Here is a 26,936-nt window from a genome sequence, read left to right as displayed (position 1 = left end):
GATGTCACCATATGTAAATCTGTTAAAAGAAGTTTAATTGTGCAACAAAATTGTGGGCCTGCTTGTTGATCAATAACCATTCTGGGTCCAGCAAAGTTTGCCAATTAAAAGACAGCACTTGCAGAACAATGCAACTAAACAAACAAACGAATAAAAATAACTTACAGGGTTGTAATCATCAGCAGCCATTGAGGGTGACACAGATATGGGGAAGGCAGCCTGGTCAAGAAGAAAAAAAGCATACAATATATCACCTGCTAAAAATGGATCCGTTTTACAACTCACTGATCAATAGGCAGTTCGTTATTTAAGAGCACTAAGAAATAACATTTGAAAGTACTGTAGTTAACACAAATAATGGTTTGAGCTTTTGTAGCAGTTTATGCATAACACAGCAAACACAAAAACAATGTGAATGAGAAATTCATTTTGATTCATGGATTACAATTTGTACAATTTACAAAAATAGATAAACCCACGCTCGTGAACATTACTTGTACATGGTGGAGGGAATAATTTATCACAACCAAACAAACGAAAAGATTTGAGGAAAAGTAAGATGGATGAAAAGTAGCAACCGACTCACAGCTTTCAAGTTGCACTGTCAGCAGTTTGTGACGCACAGAGCACCTCCACGCTCCTCAGTATCCTAACGCCTTGTTTGAATACTACACCTTCAAATATTAGTGATTATTATATTAGCAATAAGGTCAGACGCTGAGCATTTAGTACTTCTCAATTGATCGTAAGTGATGGGTGACATATTGAGAAATCAAAGCCCCCACTTGACTCATTTCCTCAGAAAACTTGAGTTCCTTATTTTAGGGTTGCCAAGACAATATAACACGTAGATACTATCATAAGACACTAAAAGTTTGCTTTATTTTCTCTCGTGAGAACATTAAAAAGCAATCAACACATTTTCATGTAGATACTGTCATAGCACATCAGGCAGTCTGTGAAGATGTTTCTAATAAAAATATCAAAAATACACAGTATAATCTCAAAGAAGCAAAATGAGAACAAGAACACGATTCATACCTGTTAAAAGCGCTTCATAATTCAAGTGTCAGTATCCTCTGTGGTCTAACAGCTTTACAATAAATGACGAAAACAAACTTCAGTGTATGTTGCACAACTGCAGTAGAAATTGTGGCTTTCCGGGTGTCACGAGCGAGTTGAGTCGCCAGTGGGAGAGAAAGTGGGGGATGATCGCAACATCAAACTCTACAGATAAGCAAAAATGCATAGTGTGCACATTTCCTGATTAGGTTTTTTTTCTTTTTTTTTTCCCCCCATGAAGACTAAAACGTTAGCTTTCACTGTGCGCATCAACGAGCGTAACAGGTTTTACAGCAAATGTGGAAACTCTTACTACTGCATTTGTACAGATTAAATACAGCAGCCTAATCCTGGTTTTGAAATAAAGTTTTAAAAGAATTGTCTGATTTTAAACGGTTCGCTCTAACTCATACTTAAAAACCCTGTAAACTAAATTCAGAGATTTATTTCTGAATACATTTGCACGTTCGAGGATAATTGCTGAGACGCATGCCAAGACAAAGAACGATGTAGTACTCAATTGTGGAGCGAAAGGGGAGAGAACAGCTGGATTTTTCACAATTTTGACGCTTCATTATATACAGTATACTTGGTGATTTTCATTATCATGCAGTGGGAGGGTTGATAACAACATTCTTCTGCGTGGTGTGTCATTTACAAGACATTTGAGAGATTTCTACTTGGCACATCTGCCTCGCAGTTCTGAGGTCCATGGTTCAAATCCCGGTCCCGCCTGTGTGGAGTTTGCATGTTCTCCCCGTGGCTGCGTGGGTTTTCTCCGGCCACCCCGGTTTCCTCCCACATCCCAAAAACATGCAGCATAGGTTAATTGAAGACTCCAAGTGGCCCGTAGGTGTGAATGTGAGTGCGAATGCTTGTTTGTTTGTATGTGCCCTGCGATTGGCTGGCGACCAGTTCATGGTGTACCCCGCCTCTCGCCCGAAGAGAGCTGGGATAGGCTCCAGCACGCCCGAGACCCGAGTGAGGATAAGCGGAACGGAAGATGAATGAATGAATGATTTTCACTTTACAGGGACTTTCCAGGTGCGGTACACCTGGAGAATGAATCATTTTGCCTTTTTTCAAGGTGGTCGTAAGGTAGTCTCAGATCGTCTTAATTTTAATAAAACAACCTTATTACTGAACTTTCATAGCAAAAAATATTATATCCCAACATTTATGACGTCGGTTTTTATAAGTTACATATTTGAATAAACTGGAAAAATCTTTGTTGTACAGTAAAGGTCAATTTCCCCCACTTCGACCCGGAGAATGCAAGAAAAAAAATGTATTAAACAAAAGAGTCCGTTTTGAAATTTTGTTGGGATAAAAACTAACTGGTTTATCGAATGACGCCATACAAAGTGCTAACTCGGCTGCCAAAAAGGCTTTTTTTTTTTAAACACACGAAATCCAAACTAGTGCGAAATGCACACAATTTCCGAGGGAAAACAGAATACCTCGCTAAATGACGTAGAACAAAATAAACTGCGACCAAAAAAAACAAAAAACAAAAAAAAGGCTTAACTGGCAAGATGTGATACAAAATCTACTATCTCGAATGGTACACAATTTACGTAAAAGGCAAGAAATATGCATAGATTGTACTACATGATAAATGTTTTACTTTATCTTCTCCAGGAGGAGTTAATGTTTCTCCAAACAATACTTCATTCGCCTGTCGCCCATGTTAATCCCACAAGCCCAAAGCTCAATAAAGTGCTGTACATACCGTACCTGACACCACGTGGTCAAGGACAGCAGCGTCGCCCCAAAACTCGGCTCAATGTTCGACCAAACGTTTGCCAAGCATGTCGGACAAAACGAAGCAAGAAAGGTCTCGTTATTATCATTAGGTGACTTTGCGTCCACGTGAACTCGAGTGGCCTCATTAACCTCGGCGTAAAATAAGGTCAATCAAATACGTTTTGTCCAACTCAAAGAAATAAAAGAGAGTTTCATTCAAACATAGTCGGACTCCACATTCGGACAAAAACTGCAGTATTTCTGACGACAGGAAGTCACTAAAGTTGCGACTGTTTGCCACTGGGTGTCGCTGCAACGTAAGGGGCGTCCAGACACAACGCACACAAAGAGGAAGTCAAATCAAACGTGGTGGAAATTTCAGAGTAAAGACAACAGATTTAAAAAAAAAAGTTTATATTTAGGTTTTAGCAAAGGTTCTAAAGTCTGTGTCTAAGTGACATAAATCAGATACAGTTTAAATTTGACTATAATGGTATTATTGTACATTAAAAGTACAATTCACATAATATTCCACACAGAAAATGCACGGAGAACAGGAAGTCCAGCTGTCAAGTTCCTCATTTGTATCACGGGTGAGCTGGAGAAAATAAAGGCTGCCTCTGGGGGAGAGGTGGTGCACACCATGCACTGAATGCCACCTAATTGCAAGGCAATTATACACAGTTGACACACAACCATTCACACCCCGTCTTCGGTGAACCTGACATGCAAGTTTTTGGAATGTGAGAAGGAGCTGGTGTACCCGAAACACACACACACACACACACATACTGTACAGGGAAGAGAACATGTAAACTCCACACAGGAAGGCCTGAGACAAGATTCAAACCCAGAATCTTGAAATTGTGGGGCAGAAGTGTTAAGCATTGTGCAACTTGCCGTGCTGCCAAGAAGAAGTCATGTAAAAGCTGATTTCAGTTTCTGGCTTTGAGTTGATAATGCACATTAAAAGTTGCCCCAAATGACAGGCATGTTCGGATACACTCATTGGCGAACTTCACAAAACATTTGCTGCTTTTCTAGGCACCCATGATTCACATCACCGTGTGCAGCACTTTAGATGTCTTTGCTGGGGTGAAGGTAAACAAACTGATATAGTATGGAGTCCTGTATTAGACTTCATTTAATCTTATTCGGCCTCTTGTATGAACACAGCTTGATTCGAATTATAAGTAATGTCGCTTTTAGCTTTCTCTTTAGTAATTCCAGTGTTCTCATTCATTCTGGCCATATCATTCTGTCTTTTCAAGTATTTGGGATGTAATATTGGCTCTATAGTGCCTCAGTGAACGTGAAATATGAATTAAAATCATCCACACATTCCTGAGTTCCAGATGCTTTTCTGCCGAGAGGCCTGGAATCAGGTCATCCGAATTTCTCGAGCTTATCTACATCACTAGCGAAGACCTACGCCTAACTCTCCCGAGCCAGCGCTGTCAACATAAAAAACACGTGTGCTCTCACAAGTGGGTCTTCGACACGGAGGCAAACAATCAGAGGAAAGGGGGCTGTCTTAGCTTAATATGAACAAAGCGGCTATAAAACTGGGTCAAACAGAAGTAGCTGTCAGAGGGGACTTTTCCGGAGACTCGTATGATAAAACCAATGATTTATTTTTATTATTTGAAATGAAACTGACACTTTTATTTTAAATCCATAGCCAAAACATGGGACCTCTAATCAAGCGCGCCATTTCAACATAATTCGCATTCCTATGTTTGTTTTTTGTTTTGTTTTTAAAGTGTCAGCGTACAACTCAATTGCGATTTAAAGGGGTATTTGTGTGCAGCTGAGTCTCGACAGGCGTGTCCTTAAGGATTTCCGAGAATTCTGATTGGTCACACCATTATAGCGCTCAATCTCCCATCAGGATACATGCTGGGAATTGTCACGCTACTTGTCTAATGTACCCCGCGCCCGAACACCACTGCGCACCCATCCTGACCCAAAACCGAGTGTGTGAGAGAGAGGCCTAACAGAAAGGCTATTCTTCTTGAGCAAGAGCATTTGGAAATGGGGGAGGGGTGCAGTCCTGGTAATGATATCACAATGTAGTCCGCTCACTTTGGCCTCCTATGGCCGCCACGGGGGGGGGTCTTGCGTCGCATGGTAATTCGTATGGCCACGAATGCCGCAGTTGTGTGCGCTCAAGTGGACTCACACTCTCACACACAATTTTGTTTGTTCAAAGGGGACATAGGATGTAAAGTGTCTTTATTCAAATGGTTGCATCCTGCCCACACAAAATCAACATTTTGAAATCATTCACTCATGCGTACCGGGGGCCGGGGATTGAACCTTGGTCCTCAGAACTGTGAGGCGGACGCTCTAACCAGTCGGCCACTGTCACCAAACCACTTTTTAAAATCAGTTGAACAGTCAAACATTTAATAGTTTCCTTGACGATGTATTTCACAACTTATCCATCAATTCTTCTTAGATACTGTATGAACTACTGTAATATGATGAGGCAATTATACAGTTATATGATTTCACAGTCATAACAGCCCCCGAGGGGAAACCATAACCACAGTATGGCTCGTGACAAAATGAGTTTGACACCCCTGCCTACTTCTTCATCACTAAATAGGGATTTTTTTATATTGTGGACTCTCTATGCCACAGGTGTCAAACTTAAGGGCTGGGGGCCAGATCTGACCCACTAGATCACTTTATCTGGCCCACTAAAGCAAATAAAGTGTGTCTACTTCATGTTTCTTGCTAAATGGATATGTTCTTTTCATTTTGACAGAAAATCTGTACCACAATTGTAATTTTTCTTCACTTTTAAAGTCCCTTCTTAATATAAATTGAACGATAGCTCTAAACTTAAATATTTCCATACCCTAATTTACCATAACACTTCAAATTATTTGTGTTAACAATATACATACTCAATTGCAGATGCGGTTGTGTACCAGTATTTGTAATAATATGATGAGGTGTCATTTATTGGAACTGTTATAAAGCCCTCTGGGGAAAATCATAACTACAATGGCCCGCAACAAAAATGCGTTTGGTCTGTAGTTCACTCATCAGTCAAATGGAAAAATTGTTTTCGAACACTACTCGGGCGTGCCGTTAGTTACGTCATTTCGGTTGCATTACAACATAACAAATCAACAAACACTTAACAAATAAATAAATGATAATAGCATTATTTGGTTTTAAGATGAGTGTCTTTCAAAATGTAATACAAACAAAGCACTTTATGTGCGTCTGGTTGTCATATGTTGTTCGACTTATATTATATTTTTTCTGAATTGGCGCAATGCATCATGGGATATACTAGATTTTCTAGTGACCATCGTTTTTCATAACTTTTAAAGATGCATCGTGGGACAGACTGAGGGCACTCTATTGGGGATACCCTCAAGTCACTACACATTTCAACAGCACTATCAAATGGTGAACTCACTATATAGGACACTATGCAGTGGATAGCAAGTGATTTTGAACACAGTCCAAGTGTGATAGGAAAAAAAAACAAAAAAAAAACAAGTACAGTGAACCCTGCATAGTCACATTTCGACATTTGTGTATTAGCAGATTATTTATTTTATTTTTTTAAGTTATCCTCCATTACCCACAGAAAAACTCAGCTGTTCGCTGTTTATGTGGTCAGACCAAAGCCATGTCACAATCTTGTCACATCTTTGTGCCAAGGACCTATGTTGAAGTGATTGGAGGAGCTTCATTTAGTCAGCCCAGTCTTGTTCATGTGAAAAACGGGCTTTACTGCCACCTTGTGGCCTCTATAGGCAATTACAAACCTTTTTGGGCTGGCCTCAAATACTTGCAAGATTTTCATTTGGTCCCTATCCCCATGCGAATAGCGTTCACTGTAAAACTGGTTGTATCTGTCTATTTCTGAAAATGTGTTCGTTGTTATGTTCCGGCTTCAAGACCAATGTCAGACAGACGGCAAAAACAGCACATTACATTTCCGGTGAGAACGGTCACGGAGCAGAAGTTTGCATCGTTGCCACACACAAATAGAGAAGCAACTAACTGCTGCACGTTTGTTATAACATGGCGCTTGTGAGACCACAGTAAAAAAATGACAAGAGCTAGCAAGATTTGAACCCAGAACCTCTCAACTATGCTAACCACTACTCCAATCAAATGAATTCATTTCCACAGACGATGACCCACAATTACTGCACAAGCAAATGCACCACTTTGCGTTAGTTTGACAGAGGCAGTGTACTTACAGCTTGGGAGAAGGACCAGGATCGTATATTTGGTTGATTATACCTGCAAAAGCAAAGAGCAAAATATAAAATTCGCAAGACATCGGAGAAAATGCCTGAACTTCAGCTCCCCATCACAATAAAGAAGTGTCCTATATGTATACGCATCGCATCAAACGCGTACTGATTGTGACATTCTCAGAACCCAACATGATGTATTGCAAACCGGCCCAGACTGATTCTGATGACAAATTCCATGGAAACTGTTTAATGGCTGGAATGTGGTAGGTTTGTTGCCTGTGGTCGTGATAATGCATTTGGCAAACTGCCACAGCAACATGGGTTCCCAAAGCTGGATATACTCAGTGCACCCCAGACGGGCCTCACCCTGCAATTTTAGGCAACAAAAATGTTGGCTACTTCCCTGCTTTTCTGTTCCTTATCCCTTTTCCCATCTATCTTTTTTTTTTTAACAGATGTCTTCTTCAGTAACAACACTATTTGGCTCCTTACACCTACAGCAGATTACTGCATTGCATTGCAATATTATGCACTGATAAACAATAACTTACAGTATTGTTGATGAATACCACTGGCAATCAAAACAGAACATTACTATATTTGTAAAAGCTAACTTTCGGCTACACCGCCTGTATTGGACACCATTAGATGGTGGATATAGTCAATCATCGCGGAATCTTCTTACCTCTTTTTCAACAGCTACCAGCGTCGTAAGGCTGACCCTCGAAAAAGTTACGAGTGCTTACTGTAGGTAGGCTACCCAATATGCCTAAATGTTTATAATCATTCACACTACGAATAAATCATTTTTGCTAAAGAATTGACTGACATTGGATGAGCCATACCGAGCAGTGTTTTGGCCGAGCCTTACAGAAGGAAGTACTAACCTACTTTAAAGGTTTGTAATGGGGTTATGTCAGGGCTCTCAAATTCGACACAAAATTCATCCAGGCATGAGTCTGTGTACATTGCTTTGTGCCATGGGAACAGAAAATAGCATTCCACAAACAGATTTTCAAATTGTGTTGTAAGCATGACTGATTAAGAGACATCCCCCCCCCCCCCCCCCCCCCCCCAAAAAAAAAACAGTCTCTCACCCAGTGACAAATCAAACGATTAAAATGTTTGTCCGCTTTTTGTCCTTCATGGGGCTCAGCCAAGTAGATGCTTTTGACAGGTGACAACAGAATACAACCACTGCAGCATCATATTAAGCACTCTGTCATGTGGAAAATGCATTTGTTTTTGCACATTTCCATACCAAAATGATGATGACAGTTGATTAATTCCTGCATCAATCATGTTCTTCGGCCTGCACGAATGCCTTGTACAGTATTCCTAAACGCTACCCCACTCCACCGGTAATGAGTCAACCGATTAGTGCCGCATCCATCTATTTCTTGAAAATGTGAGTCATGTGTTGTGATTGAGCAGGCGACAAATTGACTGCGACATTTTTGCTACCTAGAATAGAAGCATGGAGGTGGGAGGGTGACTTGAGTCATCGATCATGGCGTTAATGTGGGGAGTCACGCTTCATTGGGCTCTGCGTCTGAGAGCAGTGGAGGCACGGGGGTCAGGGATGACGAAATATAGAGGAAAGAGCAGGCCTCACATCTTGTCATCTGTTACAGAAAGATGCTGTGCTTCCAAGACTCTCACAAGACATCTTTCCCACACAGCAATGTGTGTTATAGTATTGATACACAATTGGAATATTTAATCATTGGACAGAAAATGTTTGAATCTTAATTCTGGCACATAGTAACATTTCTCAACTGTAGGCTTCCAACCTTGTGGGAATAGCTTGGGGAAGGCCCTTTGCTGATCCAACGCTACTGTGCCCCAGCCCACAAACCAAGGTCCAGAAAGGCATGTTGGGAAGAGTTTGCTAGTCAAAAGCTTGACCCATCCAAAACCTTTGGGAAGAACTATAAGAGACAGTGATTCAGGCCCCCTCTCATTACAACATTAGTGACCTCGGAGAAAAATTCCTACAGACATGCTCCAAAATAACGTAGGGGACCCTCATCGAACCGTGGGAGCTCATGGACCAATTCGACACTTCTTTTCTTTGATTTTCACTTTCTTACATTTAAGAGGCTTTGACTTCATCTGACTGTGATTTAGACACCTCAAACGAAACCACCCCTGTTGCCACCCTCCAACTCTCACCACCTGTCTGTCTAAAACCCATGTGGTAAAAGCAGCCCACCCACTGACACTGCAGTTCATTTTAAGACAATTCCACAGGATGCCGCCCAGTCTGATGAAGGAAAATTAAGTTTGCCTGCCTCTTCTTTTTTCCATTTGATCTACAAACTGAACACTACATCGACGTGTCAAGGTGGGCAGACACTCACCGGTTGAGGAAGTCCCTGCTAGAGTGCCAGTCGGGTCCCTGTGATACATAAAAAAGTTCATGCTTTACAGTATGTTCCATTTGAAAGGAATTAGTCTGTAACTTTCACTTTAATCACAGGTGTCAAACTCAAGGCCCGGGGGGCCAGATCTGCCCTACCACATCATTGTATGTGGCCCTCAAAAGCAAATTGTGTGCGTCAACTTCCATGATTACGATCAAAATTTTAAATTGTCACATTTAATAATGAGATTTTGCAAGCATTTTTTTTTTTTAAACCGGAATTTACAGTAATTGGAACAATAGCTGAGCAAACTATTATCCTTGACTTCTGATTTCAAAACTAGTTATCCATCAATTTGTTGTGTATATGTAATAATATGAGGCAATTAAAAATTCATATGGTTTCAGTCGAAATAAGGCCCTCTGAGGGAAAAAATGAGTTTGACACCCCTGATAATTGTAGTGGATGGAGTATTTTATGCTATGCATATAAATTTAAAATGCTTTTTATATGAACATTTTTCTTGAGTAAATCTATATCTGTCTCTGAGTTCCACATAATTGTAAACCTACAGTAAATCAACATGCCATTCTCTTGCAGATGTTTGTGATGTGAGGAGGCATAATGAGTTCATGGTTAGCAAACTTAATGGGGTAAAAGGAGTGCGGGAGGTGTTCAGGCAAACCTCTGGCCTTCAGAAGGTGCAAATTATTGAAGATCACAGGAAACTCTAGCATTGCAAAGCCTTTGCACGAGCCAGATAGAGAGAAATAGAGAAGATTAAAGAATACATGCATCAGAAACCCAAGCTGAGAGTTAATTTTGATCAATGAAAAAGGGCAAAAGCTGCCAGGTGGCGTAATCCTACCCTCACCTTAAATGTTTTAAAAAATGACACACTATGTGTAGAAACAAGAGCTCCTCATGTTAAACCAGCTTTGAGCATATGCTTCCCCAGCTGGAGTTTAACGGTTCATCAAAGAGGAAGGTGCATTCAAAGCCATCATCATCATCTGAGGCACACCCACACACACAGAGGGTACCTTCACGTTAGCTATCCTGTTACACCACATGCTTCAAAAACACGAGCAGGTTTCAAAGAAGGTTAGCAAGGCAGGCTCTACAGTTTGGTACTGCCTTCACGTGCAGTGAGAAAGTCAACAATGACCTCAGAGACCTTCAACAATGACCTCAGAGACCTTTTTGACAGATTATCAGTATAAGATTATCTGATCCAGAAGTCAAATGAATGAGCATAGAATAAACTAAATGCAAAGAAAGCGTGTTAGAGCAGAGTTAAACTTGAGGCAGTAACTCCACACTCAATGTTAAAATAATGACAATACGATGGATGACTGAAACAAACTGCACTTTTTAATAAAACGCTATGCAAAATTTACAAAAGGGCACATCAAGCAATAACGGAAATTTCCTCGGAGTTCAGAACTTTTAAACAATAATGTCTGGTGTGATCTGCAGTCTTTCCATAGCAGGTCATTTGACCTGTGTGGATTTAAAAAAAAAAAAAAAAAAAAAAAAAGATTGGTTCAACAGTAACACCCTGGTTTAAAAAAGGCCAGTTATTACGGTTATCCAGCTGCATGGATAGGCCCCTTGAGTTGGGTAATTGCAGTGCAAACTGAAGCAGGATATAAAAGACTGCACTCAGTCGTGCGCGTAGCTTTAAAACCAAACAAATATTTGTTAGTGACAGCAATGAAAACATCCTTTCACCGACTGAGGCAGCGACGTCAACTTAAGTGACATTCTTAATGTAAGGATATGCATAGCTTACTAGAGGCAACCATCGGCAGAGAAAAATTATATAGAAGCTAACTAACCACAAAAGTAATCTAAAAACAAACATGCACAGTTGCATTAACAAAAGAAACGCTGTTTGAGTTCCTTGCTTTATTTTATAATTTATATATATGTAAATAGAACAAAAATAAGAACATGACAATAGTAATACTGGGCAAAGACATAACTTAATATGTACAGTGGCGTTCATAGACAGCAAAGTGTCCAAACCTGAACAAACCGATCCTCTTGCGGTTGAGATGAGATTTAGTTGTTGTTAAAAGGGGCGATGATGTAATGTAGTAAGTACAGTACTACAAAAGCAGGGTTGGTGGATGAGTAGTGGTTGGTAGTAGTAGGCAACACCAGGGAAACAGAGTTGGCAAGAGAGTGCAAGAGAGCCACAAGCTTCTGCCAAAAAACAGCCGGACTTTTATAAAAAAAAACAAAAAAAAAATCAAAGGCACCAAGGAAGGAAACGGGAACAGGAAGCCCCAAACTGGAAGCGGATCATCAGTGAGTCAACAGTTTAAGTCTTGTGATCCAACTGACCAGTAGCGAACGTTCGGGCGTTGTGTGCTTGGAGACCGCAGCTACTGGGGCTTTCTTGACATCCTCCTGGTAGGGGATGGTGGCGCTGTTGTGGAGGTCGGAGTTTGAGTAGTAGCGACTGCCTCGTATGTGGTCCACTCTGACAAGTCGGCGCTCCCCGCCAGGCATGTAGGTGGGCGGAGACGCCGACGCCACTTCCTCGGCTATGGTGGGGATCCTCTCATTGCTCAGGTATCTGTACAGGAGGTCCTCACCTTTACAGAACGACAAGTCACGTGACATTTGTTGTGCTTCTCTGTAAAATAGTCATTGCATAAATAAAGCTATATCTATATTTAGTAATACAGTTCATTTTTGCTCGCCATGGTAGAGTTTGATACCGTAAACCGTGTGGGCGGGCGGGGCGGTGATAGATGCGTCACACCAATGTGACACAGTCTAAGCCGCCAATGAATTCCTCAAAGCAGAGGAAGACTAATGGTGGCGATAAGTGGAACTTTATACCACAAGCACCATTGGTACCAGACGTGACAACTTTTGATTGAAAAACTTGTGCATCGTACCAAAATGAACTGTGTGGCTTGGTGGAAAGACGGCTTAATACACAAGTAGAACAAAGCAGCTGTGTGAGTCAGAGTAAAACCTTCTTGTAAGTTATTGGAATATTGGAATAAGCATGCCGTTAATACCTTTCCTGTTCTGAGTCCACGGCTTAGCAAAGGGATCTACAATTGCAACACAAGTATCCACAGGCATGGAGAGCGGCCGGGGCTTACCTAGAAAACAAGGGATTTATTAGGAATACCACCGTTTTATGAACGACTATATTATCTGTTAATGCAGTGTGTCCCAACCTTTATAGAGCCAAGGCACCCATTTTATATTAGAAATATATCACAGCGCACCACCAAACAAAAATGTCACAAAAAGTATGACTACTGAAACAATGATGATCTTGTCTCAATTGACTCACAAATGTATTGTGAAAAAAAACAAAAAACGATAACCGATCAGATCACAAGATGGAGGAATGTGTCTATTTAATACTTGTTTACTGTATACTGAGTATCTTCAAAAGTTCTCTCTAGTCAGGTCATGTATTCTAATCAGTCAGGTCAAACCAACATTACAATATGACAGAAACAATGGGTGCTAACCTAATGGAATTAAATTACTTTATTGTCATCAAACTACTTCACACACACCGAAACTTTAGAGCATGATTCGACAGAACGCCAGTACAACCGTTAGTGCGAGCATTAGCTTGCTAGGCTACACAACGTTTTGTTGCCTGCTTGCGAGCCGTATCGTATTAAAACTACGTGAACATACCTCAAGCAATCCTTGAATTAATTGAATTACACCGGTGACCACCACCTCATTCTCCCCCCCCCCCCCCCCCCATTTTGTTCTTATCATACATGCGACGCGATCCATTGTTGTTGTAGTCGCCATGGTAACGAGTGCATCGGTCACGTTTGAGTGGACAAAATAAAGCCCGATGATCGTAAACGACGGCATGCGGTGGTATCGGAATACAATATTTGATTGCAGTAGTCTGACATAGTGCAATTGTGAAAGACCAAATTTGTCTTGTAGTCTGATCCAGGCATTACAAATCAAATAAATAACTTTATTGGCTGTCAGATATTTACAGTAGTACGTCAAAAGACATGCGACAAGGCTAAAAATAAACTAGCTTTTGGATTCAAATACACTGTACTCGATGGCGATGCGGAGTCAATTTCTTTTGCAGAGCCGATCAATAACGTCATTGATCGGATCGGCGAATGACGACATTAAAGCCGATCAGCATAAAACGCTAATTATCGTCCGATATTGATCGAGCCGATCAGATTGGTCTAGTCGAATTTTCAGACAAATGTAGTGGAATTTGGATTATTTCCCGCCGCCCCCTTGATGATCTATCATTGCACAGTAGTGTGCCTCGGCATTGCGTTAATGGGATGTATAGGAAATGTGTATGATGAAAAGGTACAAACCACGAGAAGGCTTGTGCTCCCTCATTCTGGGTTGGATCACATTAGCTTCAATTGGACAGCCGACACTTAGTTTGTCATAGTCTGTGATGGTGCAGCGTTTCCTACTCTCCTGGTCCAGGAAGGAGTTGGGTGACTCAGAGCCTTTTGGCCTTGGACTAAAGCTAGAGACCGTATCTGTTCTTCCCTCTCTGCAAGCACAAGCACAAACAGTGCAGGATTATTTTCAACAGCACAAAAGAAAATGTGCTTTGCATATGGCGAAGACGTGATGTAAAATTCAGTCCCTCTATCATTTAAATGTGTGGAACATGTCATCTCCTGGAGGAGGAAGATAAGAGTCATTGCATCAGGGTGGCTGCAGGATTTGTGGGAGCAGAGTGGGTTGGAAGAAAGCAAAACAGTGTGTTCTGTAGGAGGTGACTGTCAGGCCAGCAGCAATTTATTAGACGGGGAGGGCACGCGTAAACAACTTGTATCTTCTTGCTCCTCTTTATACCTCAACTTGTTGAAGCAATCACTCATCCATATTCTAATCCACTGAGTCTTTTTTAGAGTCATGGGGAAGCTCACTTGGGGTGGTGAGCGCTGGGAAACACTGCCGGCCGATCACAAGTCAATCATGACTGTCAAAAAATAAGCAAATTAAGAGTGTTCAGCTAATCTAACACACATTTGTTTGAACTGTGGGAGTAATCTGGAGAAAACCTGCACAAACATACAGAAAAACTACCCCTAAACTGAGATTCCAAGCAGCTTCCCCAACTCGAAGCATCTTGGGGTGAGACAGCAATAAGCTACTGTTATGCATTGCATCAAATATACTAAATATAGTAATGCAAAAATTAGAAGTCTCACCTTGGAGTGTACGGCATTTGAGGGGGAGGTGGGATGTAAAAATCAAGGATGGCTGGTTTCTCCTTTTTTGTTGATCTATTAGCTGAGCTACAGGGAGACTGGGCTCGGATCAAAGAGGAATTGCTCTGGAAAAGACAGCGCAATTAGTCACACAATGGCCGCACATTTCACATACACAAATGATCAATCAATAGTTTGTTATTATTAGATTGATAAACCATTCAAAAAATGAAGGCATCGCTTACAAATTCTAAACACAACAAAGTTTGCCTTTTGGGAGGAGGTCTAGTCTAACATCCCTAACCCTTTCTTGTAGGATTCTGAGATGGCCAACACTGATATCCCCGACTACTTGCTAAAACAAGATTTTGCGGTCACCTTTGCGATGAGAGCCCTTTTGCAAAACACGCTTATCTCATTCTCTGACTAGAACAGTGGCTGCACAATCTGACAAAGCCGCAGCTTGAATTTCAGTCACCCACTTTTACAGCAGCTTTAATTTCTTGATGGAGCGGCTGAAATACGTATTTAACACGTGACCATTTTTCTCACCAAATATATTTCCAAAGGTGCTATTGACCTGAAAATGTCACCAGATGTTGGGAATAACCCAAGTAATCCATACATACAAAGAAAGTAGAACAAATAACATTAGAAATTAAGTTGTGTGTAAAAATGTGAAATGACACAGGGGAAACATATTTAATACTTTGTCGAAAAGCCTTTGTTTGCATTGACAGCTTCAAGACGCCTCCTGTATGGAGAAACTAGTCGCATGCATTGCTCTGGTGTGATTTTGGCCCATTCCTCCACACAAGCAGTCTTCAAATCTTGAAGGTTCCGTGGGTTTCTTTTATGGACCTTGAGTTTCAGTTCTTTCCATAGATTTTCCATTGGATTCGAGTCAGGGGATTGGCTGGGCCATTCTAGCAGCTTTATTTTTTGCTCTCTTTGAAACCAATTGAGAGTTTCTTTGGCAGTATGTTTTGGATCATTACCCTGATGAAATGTCCATCCTCGTTTCACTTTCATCACGGTAGAAGATTTTTGTCAGGAATGTCTTGGTAGATTTGCCCATTCATCCTTACCAATACCATTTGCTGAAAAGCAGCCCCACTCCATCATGTTCCCACCTCCGAAGTTCACTTGTTGCTATGGTGTTTTTAGGGTGATGTGCAGTGCCATTTCTCTTCCAAACGTGGTGTGCATTATGGCATCCAAAGAGTTCAATTTTGCTCTCATCAGACCAGACTATATTCTCCAAATGTTGTTCAGCAAACTTTAATGCGTGCTTTGACATGCTTTCCCCCCCAGCAATGGGGTCTTGCGTGGTGAGTAGGGTTGGGCATGGTTTGAATTTGCACAATATAATCTTATAACAAGTGTTGCACTGAGGCGACTGGTCATTAATTTGAACAAAGTTAAGACACTTTTGCAAATCTATGGTGGTATGATTGGCTTTCTACTTACATATTATGGCCCCAACCGTGCTCACTGGAACATTCAGAAGCTTAGATATGCTCCTGTGACCGTTTTGCAACAATTACTTTGCGATGTTCTTGAGAGAGCTCTTTGCTCTTACCAATCATGAGATGTGTCTTGACTCACACCTTGGCAATGAGACCTTTTTGTAGGCCATCAATTAGGACTGAACCAGCTGATATTCATTTACACTGACACGGGGCTGGATTGCTGTTTGATTATTGATAGATTTTTGCACCTCCCTTTCTTCATGTGTTCAATACTTCCTCCCTGTCATTTTACATTATTACACAACTTAATTTCTGATGTTATTTATTCTACTTTTTGTATGTATGGATTACTTGGGTTGATGGCAACATCTGGTGAAAATTTCAGGTCGGCAGCACCTTTGGAAATATATTTCGTGAGAAAAATGGTGACGTGTTAAAGACTTCTTTCAGGCGTTGTATCTGCTTATGGAGACAAGCGTAGAAATTCCTTTTTTGTGTTTGTCTTGTTCGGCTTTAAGGTCAAGAAGAAAGGAGCATCCCTTTTATGCCACAACAGTTTTATTGTGTCACAGTGGACTTTTTAAGCTGCTGCTGCTGCTGTGGTTTCTTAGTATTTTATAAATATATATATATATATATATATATATATATTTTTTTTTTTTTTTTTATTTTATTGGTTTCTCGATGGGAGTAAGAAAAGAAGACAACAAAAGACAAAGCACTAGCTGAAAACAAGATGAGAAAAGTAAATCATTGGTGCAGAAATTTCTGTAAGAAACCTACTCCTAATGGAAAAGCACATTGTCATTTAAAATTTGTGAACTTGATCCATGGATGGATCATGGATCGGTTGTGCTGTCGTATTTTGATGGCAACATCCTGGCCATTTGTTTCAAATGAACCAGATACAATCTGAGCAGACTCCTACACTCATGCATTGCTGCTGTATCTGCCACACTGAATCATGGGACAATGCCATTTATGATGGGAAAATTGCACATTGAACTCTTCAGAGAGCCTCGGAGAGACTTGTCTGGGCTTGCTGCTTTGCACTCTTGGCTGTAAAAATCTTAGAATTGATAGCTAATGACTAGATATGCACAGGGAGAAAGTGCATATGTACCTGAGGTACAGGAGGCTTCCAGCGCATGTTCTTGAGAGGGGCGGGGGTAAAACCTGTTGTTCCTGTGGGTCGCTTCTTTAGGAGGAGGAGCACACCTTTGGGATCCTCCCTCAGTTTGATTACTAGGTTTTTCAGCTGCCAACCCACCTGGATTACAGGAAATGAATACACGCTGTTTTATTAACATTTGCTGACAATGCTATATAATGCTGTTACAACTACAGTGTTCCCTCGCCACTTCGCGCTTCACATTTTACGGTGGGTTTTTCCAAAATATTCATTTAAAAATAAATGCAGCCATATCGGCAGCCATATTGCGGAAAGAAGCTTTGTTTCATGTTGTTGCGCGCGAGAGAAGGTTTCCCTGCATACCAAACAAAGAGGAGTTGACTCAGAGGCTTTGTATATGCCTGTACTGTACGGGCACTCATACAAGGCGCGTGATTGGTTCCCGGCGCGACATCGACCAATGAGAGCACGAGTGGATTTATCCCGTGAGCTGATTGGCTGTGCATCATCGCAGCCTCACCCAGAATCTTCCCTTGTTGAACACGGCGTCGTGTTCGCAATAACTTTTTTTTTTTTTTTTTAAGCGATCATTTTTGTGATTAGTTAAGCAAGCCTTTACAATGCCGCCGAAGCGCTGTGCCCCTGCGAAAGCTTCCTCCGGGGCGCCCAAGAGGAAGAAGGAGGTGATGACCATCAGCGAAAAAGTGAAACTTTTAGATTTGATCAAAGAGGGCAGAGGTTAGGCATCTGTGGCACGCCATTATGGAGTGAATGAATCTACAGTGCGGTACATCAAGAAAGAGGATGCACACATCCGCAAAACTGCTTCAATAACCTTCAATAAGGAAGCGAAACGTGTGGTAATTCCGCGTAATAAGAGAATTGTGAAAAAGAAAGCTGCATTGGCATTGTGGATTGCTGGTTGTAGGGAAAAGACAGTGAGTAATTCATTACTGTATATGGTTTTATAATTAAAGATTTGAGAAAATACGTGTACTGTTGTAATCTTTGTCTCAAATATGTAAAGTATAAATACTGTTTACATATTTTAAACATTCTGGTACCCACATACACATCCACGAAAATTCCTGGTGGGGTGGGGCAAATCCTACTTTACGGTTTTTCACCTTTCGCGGGGGGTTCTGGTCCCCATTAACTGTGAAAAACAAGGGAACACTGTACTGTAAAATTAATGGATACAATTACATCCAAAACATTCTCACCACTGTCTGTTGATTGACCTGAATCACTTCATCACCAGCATGGATCTTCCTGGTCAGGTCAGCAGGAGACTGAAGAACAAACATGGTCAGTCTGTGGCTAACTTCTTTGCCTGCTGCTCAGAAGTATCATCTATTAGTTGAGATCATGCCCCTACTTTTATTGAAGCTATAATGTCTTTCATTAATTAAATTAAATTCAAACAATACAAATCATGGGAAAAGAAACAACAAAAGAGGACTGTCGATTCAGATAGTGATTCACAACTAGGACCCGAGGCAAAACGATCTCTCCATGACAGTGATACTGGCGCATTAGTCACTGCCTTAATGTGTCATTGTTGACAAAGACGGGACTTTTGTAGAGGCTGTTTGTGGACGTGCAGAAACAAACAGCCGTTAGAAACTCCCTAAGAATTCTTAAAGGCGTGTACTTTGACAACTCGAGGAGGAGATGTGAAATCAGGATGAAGAGGAGGGTGAGAGAGAAGTGTGAGTTGTTGTGTTCTACCTACATGTTCTGTAGTTCCGGTAATGACATGCAACCCATCGTATGTCGACTTAATATACATTCCCTAGGAGGAAACACAAAACCATTGCACTTCGTATTCTGAATCACTAGTTTCAAAAAGGGAGACCTACACAAGGGTCAGATTACCCATTGCTTACCAGTCCTTCACCCGCTTTGATATTGGTCAGCTGGACTTCCTCCAAGCAGGCAGACTGGCTCATCAAGGGGTCAGAGGTGGTTCTCACAGTCTGATCGCAGATGTTGTTTAAAATCTTCGACTGCAAAAGGACCAAACAAACAAAATACATAAAATGGTCTGCTGTCATGCCTCTAATGGGCGGCTTTACCAGGAAGCAACCGTGAAAGCGGCGTTTGACTCCGTTTATGCCTCAATGTTAAGTCCATGTTGAATCTGAAGACTGAATAGATCATTTCAATGTATAATTGTACTCAGAGCATTCAAATGAATCCCATGCATATTGTTGTTGAGTTTTTCCTCATTAGATGGGCCTTTACACTTGCGTTTTTTGAGAGATTGCATTGCTGTCGTGTAGACAACGATGAAGAACTGAAGTATCAATTATACAAGGTGCCCGGCATATTCATTAAGTGATCAATTTTTATGCGTTTAGAGCAGGGGTGTCACAGACCACATTGTCGGCTATGACTCTGAAACCATATAAATGTTCACCTCATCATATTATATATGCACAACAAATTGATGTAGAACTGTTTTGAAATCAGAAGTTCAGAAGTTTGTTCAGCTATTGTTCAAGTTACTGTAAAAAGGGTTTTGTAACAAAAAAATGCAATATCTCAACATTATTTATTGCAGATGACAATTTGAAATTTTGGTACAGATTTTAGGAACAATAATTGTAGTAGATGCACATGATTTACATTTGCGGGCCACATAAAATGATGTGGCAGGACAGATCTAGCCCCCAGGCCTCGAGTTTGACACATCTGGTTTAGCGTGTTCATTTTGTCTCATGAAATACTGTGTAAATCTCGGAGCGACAGTGAGCTGATGGAAGACCAAAGTTAGCCCCCGGAACTCGAAAAGTATCTGCAAAAGCATTCATTGATTGGTGGCCTGGTTGAAAAAGGAGCCCCCCTGTCACTGGCATTGTCTGAGACCCGTCACTATCCAGTAAGAACAATGACCCTGGTGCTGAAATGATGCCACGCAATGTCTAAGTAAAAAAAAACCAAAATAAAATAATAAAATAAAATAATAATAATAATAATAATAATAATTCTATTCATTTTAATAAAAAAAACAAAAAAAGAGATACATCCAGGATACTTACAACTTCTAGGATCTTTTCTTCCATCTCATAAACACAGCAGTCCTGTTACACATAAGAATAGCGACGACAGATTAGGATCCTGACCAGCAAACAACATCGTAGTAGAAAAAGCAGTCATAACAGGAGTACTACTGTGTATGTGTGTGTAGAATGAAGAGAAGTGACAAAAATAAACAGTCAAAATCAAAATGACACCCCTGCCTTAATTGACGGGATCTATAATTACACAAATCCCAGAGTGGTGCAGTTAACCATTACTGGGATCAGAAGGCCACTCTGACGCATGTAGGTACAATGTGTGGGCAATATCGGGGCCGTTGTGGTAAAAGGTAATCATGTCAAGAAAATCTTCATCTGAACAGTGCTCTTAAATGGCCTTGTTGCTCATCAAACTAGCATGAAGTCCAAAGGGCCATGGTATCTGTTAATGTCATTATTTTAGAGAGATGACCGACTGATCAGTTCTGCTAAGTCAGCTTGGGAGACACTTGGAGGTAACGGTAGTCCAACAGAGCGCTTTGACTGCAGCTGGACTGCACACAGCTGAGGCAACAGCCTCCCCTGACAACTGTCACTTGTGGTGAAAAGGGACCGTGTTAAGGAGAGAGGTTCACCCGGCTTCTGGGGTGGGGGCCCTGCTTGTTTTCAAAACTGGCTCTTACAGGGAGAGGCTACCACAAAGCAGGCCGTCCATCAAAACACAGGTGAAATGCTTCAGTCAAAGCTTGAAGACAAAGAATCTACGTTAGCCTGTCTGAATCTGTTCAAAAGTGACATAGAAAAAGTATGAACCGATTAACACGGACAGACGTGTGCCCGAACAAAGCTAGTTCTGTTGCTTCTTGCAAATCCTTTGTGCAGATTGACAACGGGGGCTGAACGAGTTTGCCTATATTTCTATAGTTTGCACATTCCACTGGGACAAAGGGGGTACACATCAGTGATCAATTGCGCTTGAAAAGATGTGTTTGGCTTAGCCGTCTGCTTCTTGTGCCCCATAAATACATTTCATAGTCTTTCTACATGCCAACATGCCATGTAGTGTGGAAAATTGATGCTTCAATGTCTGTTCAAATGATTCAGCTCCTCTGGTAGTGTAGTGGTGTACATGTGACTTTGCCACATTTCCATCACTAGATGAAAGGCTAGTGTAAACACAAAACGGGTAAAAACACTGATGATAGGTTGCATCTGATATACATTGGCTTAAAAAACAAACATATTTCATTACAATATTCTGTCTAAAGACAACCAAAAATAAAGTGGAGTTTCAGAAAGAATTTTGGATAGACTAGCACATCTAATTACAGATGTCAGATAAACGTGCTCAATCCAAAAGGGAAGTGCTAAAATACATTGCTGTGTTTAAAGGCCATGAAACAAAACAGTATCACGATTTTCTACAGGCACTGCTTAACAAAACCTCTTTAAAGTTGGAACATCCTAGAACGCCATCAAATAATGGGAGCATGATAGAGCAAATCATTCTTCTGAAATGTCTTCAGTAACCCCAGGCTTATACTGTAAAAAAATATCTATAAATCGTAGTCTCCCGTGTAGACAGAAGCTGGATCATAACCAATAGTCAATAAATGCAAAATGACAATTCCGTGAGTGTAGTGATCCCGTGAGGTTTTGGACTTGACCCCACAGCCAGAGTGGATCAGATGACTGTCTACAGCCTTTTGGGCCTTTGATCTGCTACCAGGGCAGATTTGTATGGTTGAGCAATGATGCGAAACAGAGTGGTGGGTCGGTGTGGGAACATGGAGGGATGTTAACACCAGTTCAAAATAAAAAAGCCATTACTGCAACACTTAAGTCATGACTTTCATAATCAAACCACAATTATTATGCAAATTCAATTTTGTTAAACTCTTCAGACGGTGGGAGCTTGATCAAGAGCGCAACAAAGAGAGCAATTTGAAAGACCATGGCCTACATCCACACAGGTCAGACAAGATGGGCGACTTCTTCAGTTTTATGACTGAGTCCTTCCGATGTGTGTAAACACAGGCTTCATTCAGGCAGAAGACGCAAATTGCATGATCTGAAAAGCCTTAATTCGTGAATAAAGTTCATCAACTAGCTGTGCAAACCTAAAGTCACCCTTCCCCAACATGAAAACGGAATCAATCATATGCTCTGTACATATACACTCATGAAGTCGTCGCACATTACTCACAGAATGTCCAAATAAGAGTAAGGAAGGTGACAATTTAAGATTCAGACTTTCTGCAATTAATATCCATTTCTAAAGGTGTTTGAAAAACAAAGCAGTTTCTTTCAACAGCCATGGAACGTGTTGCTAAAAAGAAACTGCTCCATGCTTTCAGCACCTATGAACCGTTTATTCTACACCGATTGAAATGGCATTAATGAGATGAAGCATAGGAATTTTGAGGAGAGATTTCCTAAAAAAAATGTAGACGCAAGAACAAGAAAAATAAATTCCATGATTCGGGATTCTTGTCACATCTGACACAACAACAAAAAGCAACAGAGTGCTCACTTAAAGTGCAATGGATTGTGGGTAAACACAAGAAGCCATTCTCAGACGAGGGAATAAAAGAATGCATGAAGTGATGGACACAATGCTTAAAGGGAAACAAAGAGGATGTGATGGCTACAATTTAGCAAACACGCTCAGTTTTATTTCACTATTGATTTAAAATTGATATAAAAATGGAAACAACATTTGATTATAGTTTGTATGTGACCTGACCAACCTCAATAAATGGACCTTTGACTCATTGAAAAAAAAAACATGTGGCACTTGAAGAGTTGTACTTGAGTACCCTTGCTCTACACCATAATCTCTGCTATTCACACGGCAGTGTGGGAATTGTACCCCCCCCCCACGTCTACTAGATGACCATGACGAGGCAACCACAGTAAATCAGCAGAGGTGCTGAAATACCCAACACCGGCGAGGAAATGTGCACTCTGGGAAAGGAATTTATTTTGATGCAATAAGCCTCTTAAAAGGACACCTGAAGTCTCGGTGGCCACTTTCAACTGCACTTTGAAGTCAGCTGCTTGAGACAAAATATTTGATCTTTGGAAACTAACAACCTAACTCAGCCGACTGCAACATATTGTGTGAAACTAGACTTCCAATGATGATGATAGAATAGGACAGCAATTCTTTGACAATCATTGAAAACCCAAAACCAAAAACCCTTTACACCTGCAAACACCTAGGCTGGAAAGACAGTCTGGGCTCCTGTTGTGAACATGTTGAAAAATCTAAGCAATGTGTGAAGGATACAAAGGGGGTCTCCCTGTTAGCTAGCAAGTGGAGGAAAGATCCCAAAAGAAAACATGAGTGTTAGCAATGATCTGTTCAGACTGAGAGCTGCAGGCTTCTGTCATGACTGCCAGACCACATTTCCCATAACGCTTCGCTCCTTCACTTGATCCTGCGTGTCTGTGCCCCTGGGCTGGTATGCGCTCAGTGGAAAACGCTATTGTGCGCATGTCGGTTTCTCGGCGGACGACTATGTGTGTGCTGTTTTGCTAACTAGTGTGCAAACCTGTTGAACTGTGGTGGTGAGCTCCAGGCACAGCTGAATGATCTTGTTCTTGGTGGCTGTGAAGTCACTGATCCCTGTGAGAGGCGTCCTGTCCGGAGAGAAACAAGTGGCATTATAAATGCAAAATTGGATATTTATCCTGAAAAGGTTAATAATATATGTAACATTGTAGCTATATAAAAACAAGTGACATGTTGACAATTATAGGCAATAAAAACGAGCATCATAACAGGTATGGTGCACATTTTTGATGACTGTATGGTATTTGGGTGACTGGCCACAAACAAACTAATATGAAATTCAACTATGATTCTGTTCCTTCATTACAACATAGGGACAAATCTGCCGCGACAGAATTACAACCACGGGAAATGAAAAAGGAAAAATACCACATGGAGTTGGCCCCCAGACTATTCTGGGAAGATTGTTTGATTTGGGAGTGTGTTTGTGGGACTTTTTGCAAAGTCAGAGGTCACTCATGTTGGATGATGTTCCATCCTTTAGTCAGCAGAGTCAAGGCTGCTTATCCAACCATGCCTTCAGGGATCTTGGTTTGTACACAATACTGGATGCATATAATTGGCCACTGTCCATGTCTCAGGACGATCAAGTACTGAGAAATGAACAGGTGAAATAAAAGTGCCTAGTCCAAACAGATTCATTGATTAATGAACAAAGTGGAGGGTCCCAAAACCTCTCGCCATTTAATTTATATCAGCAAGGTACGTATTTTAGAGTCTGATCCAAAATAGATTTGGGGTTTGTCTTTAGAAAAGCGCTGATTTAATTCCATACAAGAAACGTTTTAATTTCCCACTTGCTAATACATTATCTACTCTAGACACACAGGGCAAACAATTCTTGGCATGTCACCAGAGAAATGAATAGCCCCAATTTAGTTCAAGTGCCATATTATGGAAATTGACTTTTTGATTGCTAATTTTGAGGTTTTATAATCATAAGTGGCCCCATTGTGCCACATACTAAACTGTCTGAAACACCACGTCAATGCCAAAAAGTCAAAGATACAGTGAGATTTTGTTGAATGAAGAGATTAGCATTATTTAACAGCAACAGCTTCTGAGGAGTGACACATTCTGTACTTGATTGCTTGATCAACACAGTAAGGGAGGGGATAGAAGAGTTAAGTGATGCGTGCCCTGCATGCACCATATGCATGGATTTGCACACTAATTGACCAGTGTATCAAATGTAGTATGTAAAGTGCTGCCTCCATGCTTTGACTGTCTTTACAGGCGACCCTAAACATCTTCATCTCCGTCACTGTCTTTTCAGTGGCGCTGTCTGTAATCCACACATCATTGCTGGCCTCACTGCTGTCTTATAAACGTTCCCCTTCATTCTAGCAGTCATCTATCACTCGTTATCTACACACTCTTCTACCACATAACACATGTGACACTTTCCTCCACTCATTCCACCTTGCTTGGACCCTTTCTTCGCCATTGCGCTGGACTGTTTACCCGAAGTATTTAAAGTCCTCCACCCTCGCCATCTCTTCTCCCTGTAGCCTCACTCTTTCCCCTGCACCTGGCTCATTCTTGCCCGTATAATCTGTCTTACTTTGGGTAATATTCATTCTTTGCCTTTCCAGCGTGTGACTCCTGGTTTCTAAATGCACTTTCACTGCAGATCACAATGGGCCTCATTCACTAATGAATACGTAGAAATGTTCTTACTCTGTGCACAAGTTCAGTGTATACGCAAAATCACTATCGGATTCATGACAAATGATGCACAGGTCAATTTTCTTCTCACCACTGTGTGTATATTAGAGAATCAGAATTCATTCGAAATGACGGGCTTGTTCGCGCCAAGCTGCAATCTGCATAAAGTAGTACATAGAGTAATTAATGTATCCACTTTTTGTGACATTTTGGTTTGTTGGTGTTCTGTGAGATTTTTCAATTGTAAAATATGTGCCTTGGGTCCATAAAAGTTGGAAATCACTGATGTAAGCAAATGCCAGGAGGTTTAAAGGTGCGAGAGATGGCCCCAAAACTTTCATCTTTCTTAATCTTTAAAATAATCCTATTTTCAGGTCAGGTCTTCAAAAGGTTGGTATCATCGGAAAGCTTGCTAAACATAAACTTGGTAATTCATTCCAAAGTTAAATAGGAGAATGTGGCACTCAAAACATGCATAAAAAAACAACTTAAGAGCTGAGAATGAACAATCACTCCTGCACAAGTTGTTAAAACACATAAAACACATAGTAAGGAATAAATGTAGCACAGCAAAGAGGCATTTGTAGACGATAGAACTCATGCAAATAGCGTCGGAAGATACAATACATGAGGACTTTGATGGATTTGTGAATGAGGATTGATTAAAAAATAACGTGAGTACATTGTTAAATACTTCAATAAAGTACAACCGAACTCAGTTTTGCTCCCGCTGCCTTTTAAAAACATTGTTTTAGCGTGCATGCATGCATGCTACCGTATGTTTTAAGCTTGCGTATGTTTTACCATGCCTGCGCCCAGTAACACGGTGCGCCTTATGCGCATGTGTTAAATACAGAAGTAGACCCCGTAACTGAGACTGCGCCTTTTAATACGGTGCGCCTTATCGTCGTGCAAATACGGTACTTCTGACCTTCTCTGTAAGCCTCCATCAACATCTTCAAAATAAGCTGCGTTTCAGAGGCTTAACTAACGTAAATGCAAATTGTATTGCAATTCTGAGCCTTGCTTGGGGTATTTTGGGAACCTGGGAACTGTTTTCACTTGTGAAAAACAAATCATATCTCCTTTTAATATTCTGTTGTACAATAAAAGGTACTTGGTCCTGTGTTGAATACTGTGAGTGTGACCCTATCTTTTATCAGAAGCATGGTGTGAAAGTGCTATGTTACCGGTCAAGCCAAGCCAGGAGGCTCTTTGCAGCGCCAATGAGCTCCACCACCCATGTGAGAAAGTCATTGGGTGGCTTGCGTGAGGCGCTGCCATCATACACGGGGCTCTTCCTGCGCTCAGATGTGGCCATGTGGAGACTGTTGGTGGCTGCTCTCATCCTCACCACCAGGTTCTTCAAGTTGTCTGTCTCCACACCATAGTTCTGAAACAGCAAAAGTATCCACAATGACAACCAAAAATTGGAAGACAAAAAA

General features: G+C 41.0%; 1 protein-coding gene across 3 annotated transcripts in view; it reads right to left on the bottom strand.

Annotated features, from left to right (window-relative positions):
- Positions 1 to 26,936, bottom strand: part of LOC133487546 (connector enhancer of kinase suppressor of ras 3-like) — a 59,114-nt gene that overhangs the window by 9,438 nt on the left and 22,740 nt on the right. For 2 of the 3 annotated variants that reach the window (XM_061794289.1, XM_061794290.1), the window contains 14 exons: positions 26,682 to 26,884; positions 23,804 to 23,891; positions 20,268 to 20,309; positions 19,113 to 19,232; positions 18,959 to 19,018; positions 18,447 to 18,515; positions 17,215 to 17,361; positions 14,620 to 14,744; positions 13,765 to 13,952; positions 12,451 to 12,537; positions 11,762 to 12,015; positions 9,407 to 9,444; positions 7,044 to 7,086; positions 166 to 219 (listed from right to left, as the gene is read on the bottom strand). In XM_061794289.1, the coding sequence (XP_061650273.1) occupies positions 166 to 219; positions 7,044 to 7,086; positions 9,407 to 9,444; positions 11,762 to 12,015; positions 12,451 to 12,537; positions 13,765 to 13,952; positions 14,620 to 14,744; positions 17,215 to 17,361; positions 18,447 to 18,515; positions 18,959 to 19,018; positions 19,113 to 19,232; positions 20,268 to 20,309; positions 23,804 to 23,891; positions 26,682 to 26,884 (1,518 nt within the window). Of the gene's footprint in view, positions 1 to 165; positions 220 to 7,043; positions 7,087 to 9,406; positions 9,445 to 10,761; positions 12,016 to 12,450; positions 12,538 to 13,764; positions 13,953 to 14,619; positions 14,745 to 17,214; positions 17,362 to 18,446; positions 18,516 to 18,958; positions 19,019 to 19,112; positions 19,233 to 20,267; positions 20,310 to 23,803; positions 23,892 to 26,681; positions 26,885 to 26,936 lie in introns of those variants that run through there. The other variant, XM_061794291.1, reaches the window with a different exon arrangement.

This window comes from Phyllopteryx taeniolatus, chromosome 13, assembly GCF_024500385.1.
Source record: "Phyllopteryx taeniolatus isolate TA_2022b chromosome 13, UOR_Ptae_1.2, whole genome shotgun sequence".
Lineage (NCBI taxonomy): Eukaryota > Metazoa > Chordata > Actinopteri > Syngnathiformes > Syngnathidae > Phyllopteryx > Phyllopteryx taeniolatus.
Note: the sequence above shows the minus strand (reverse complement) of the source record. Positions and strands in the feature narration are given on the sequence as shown.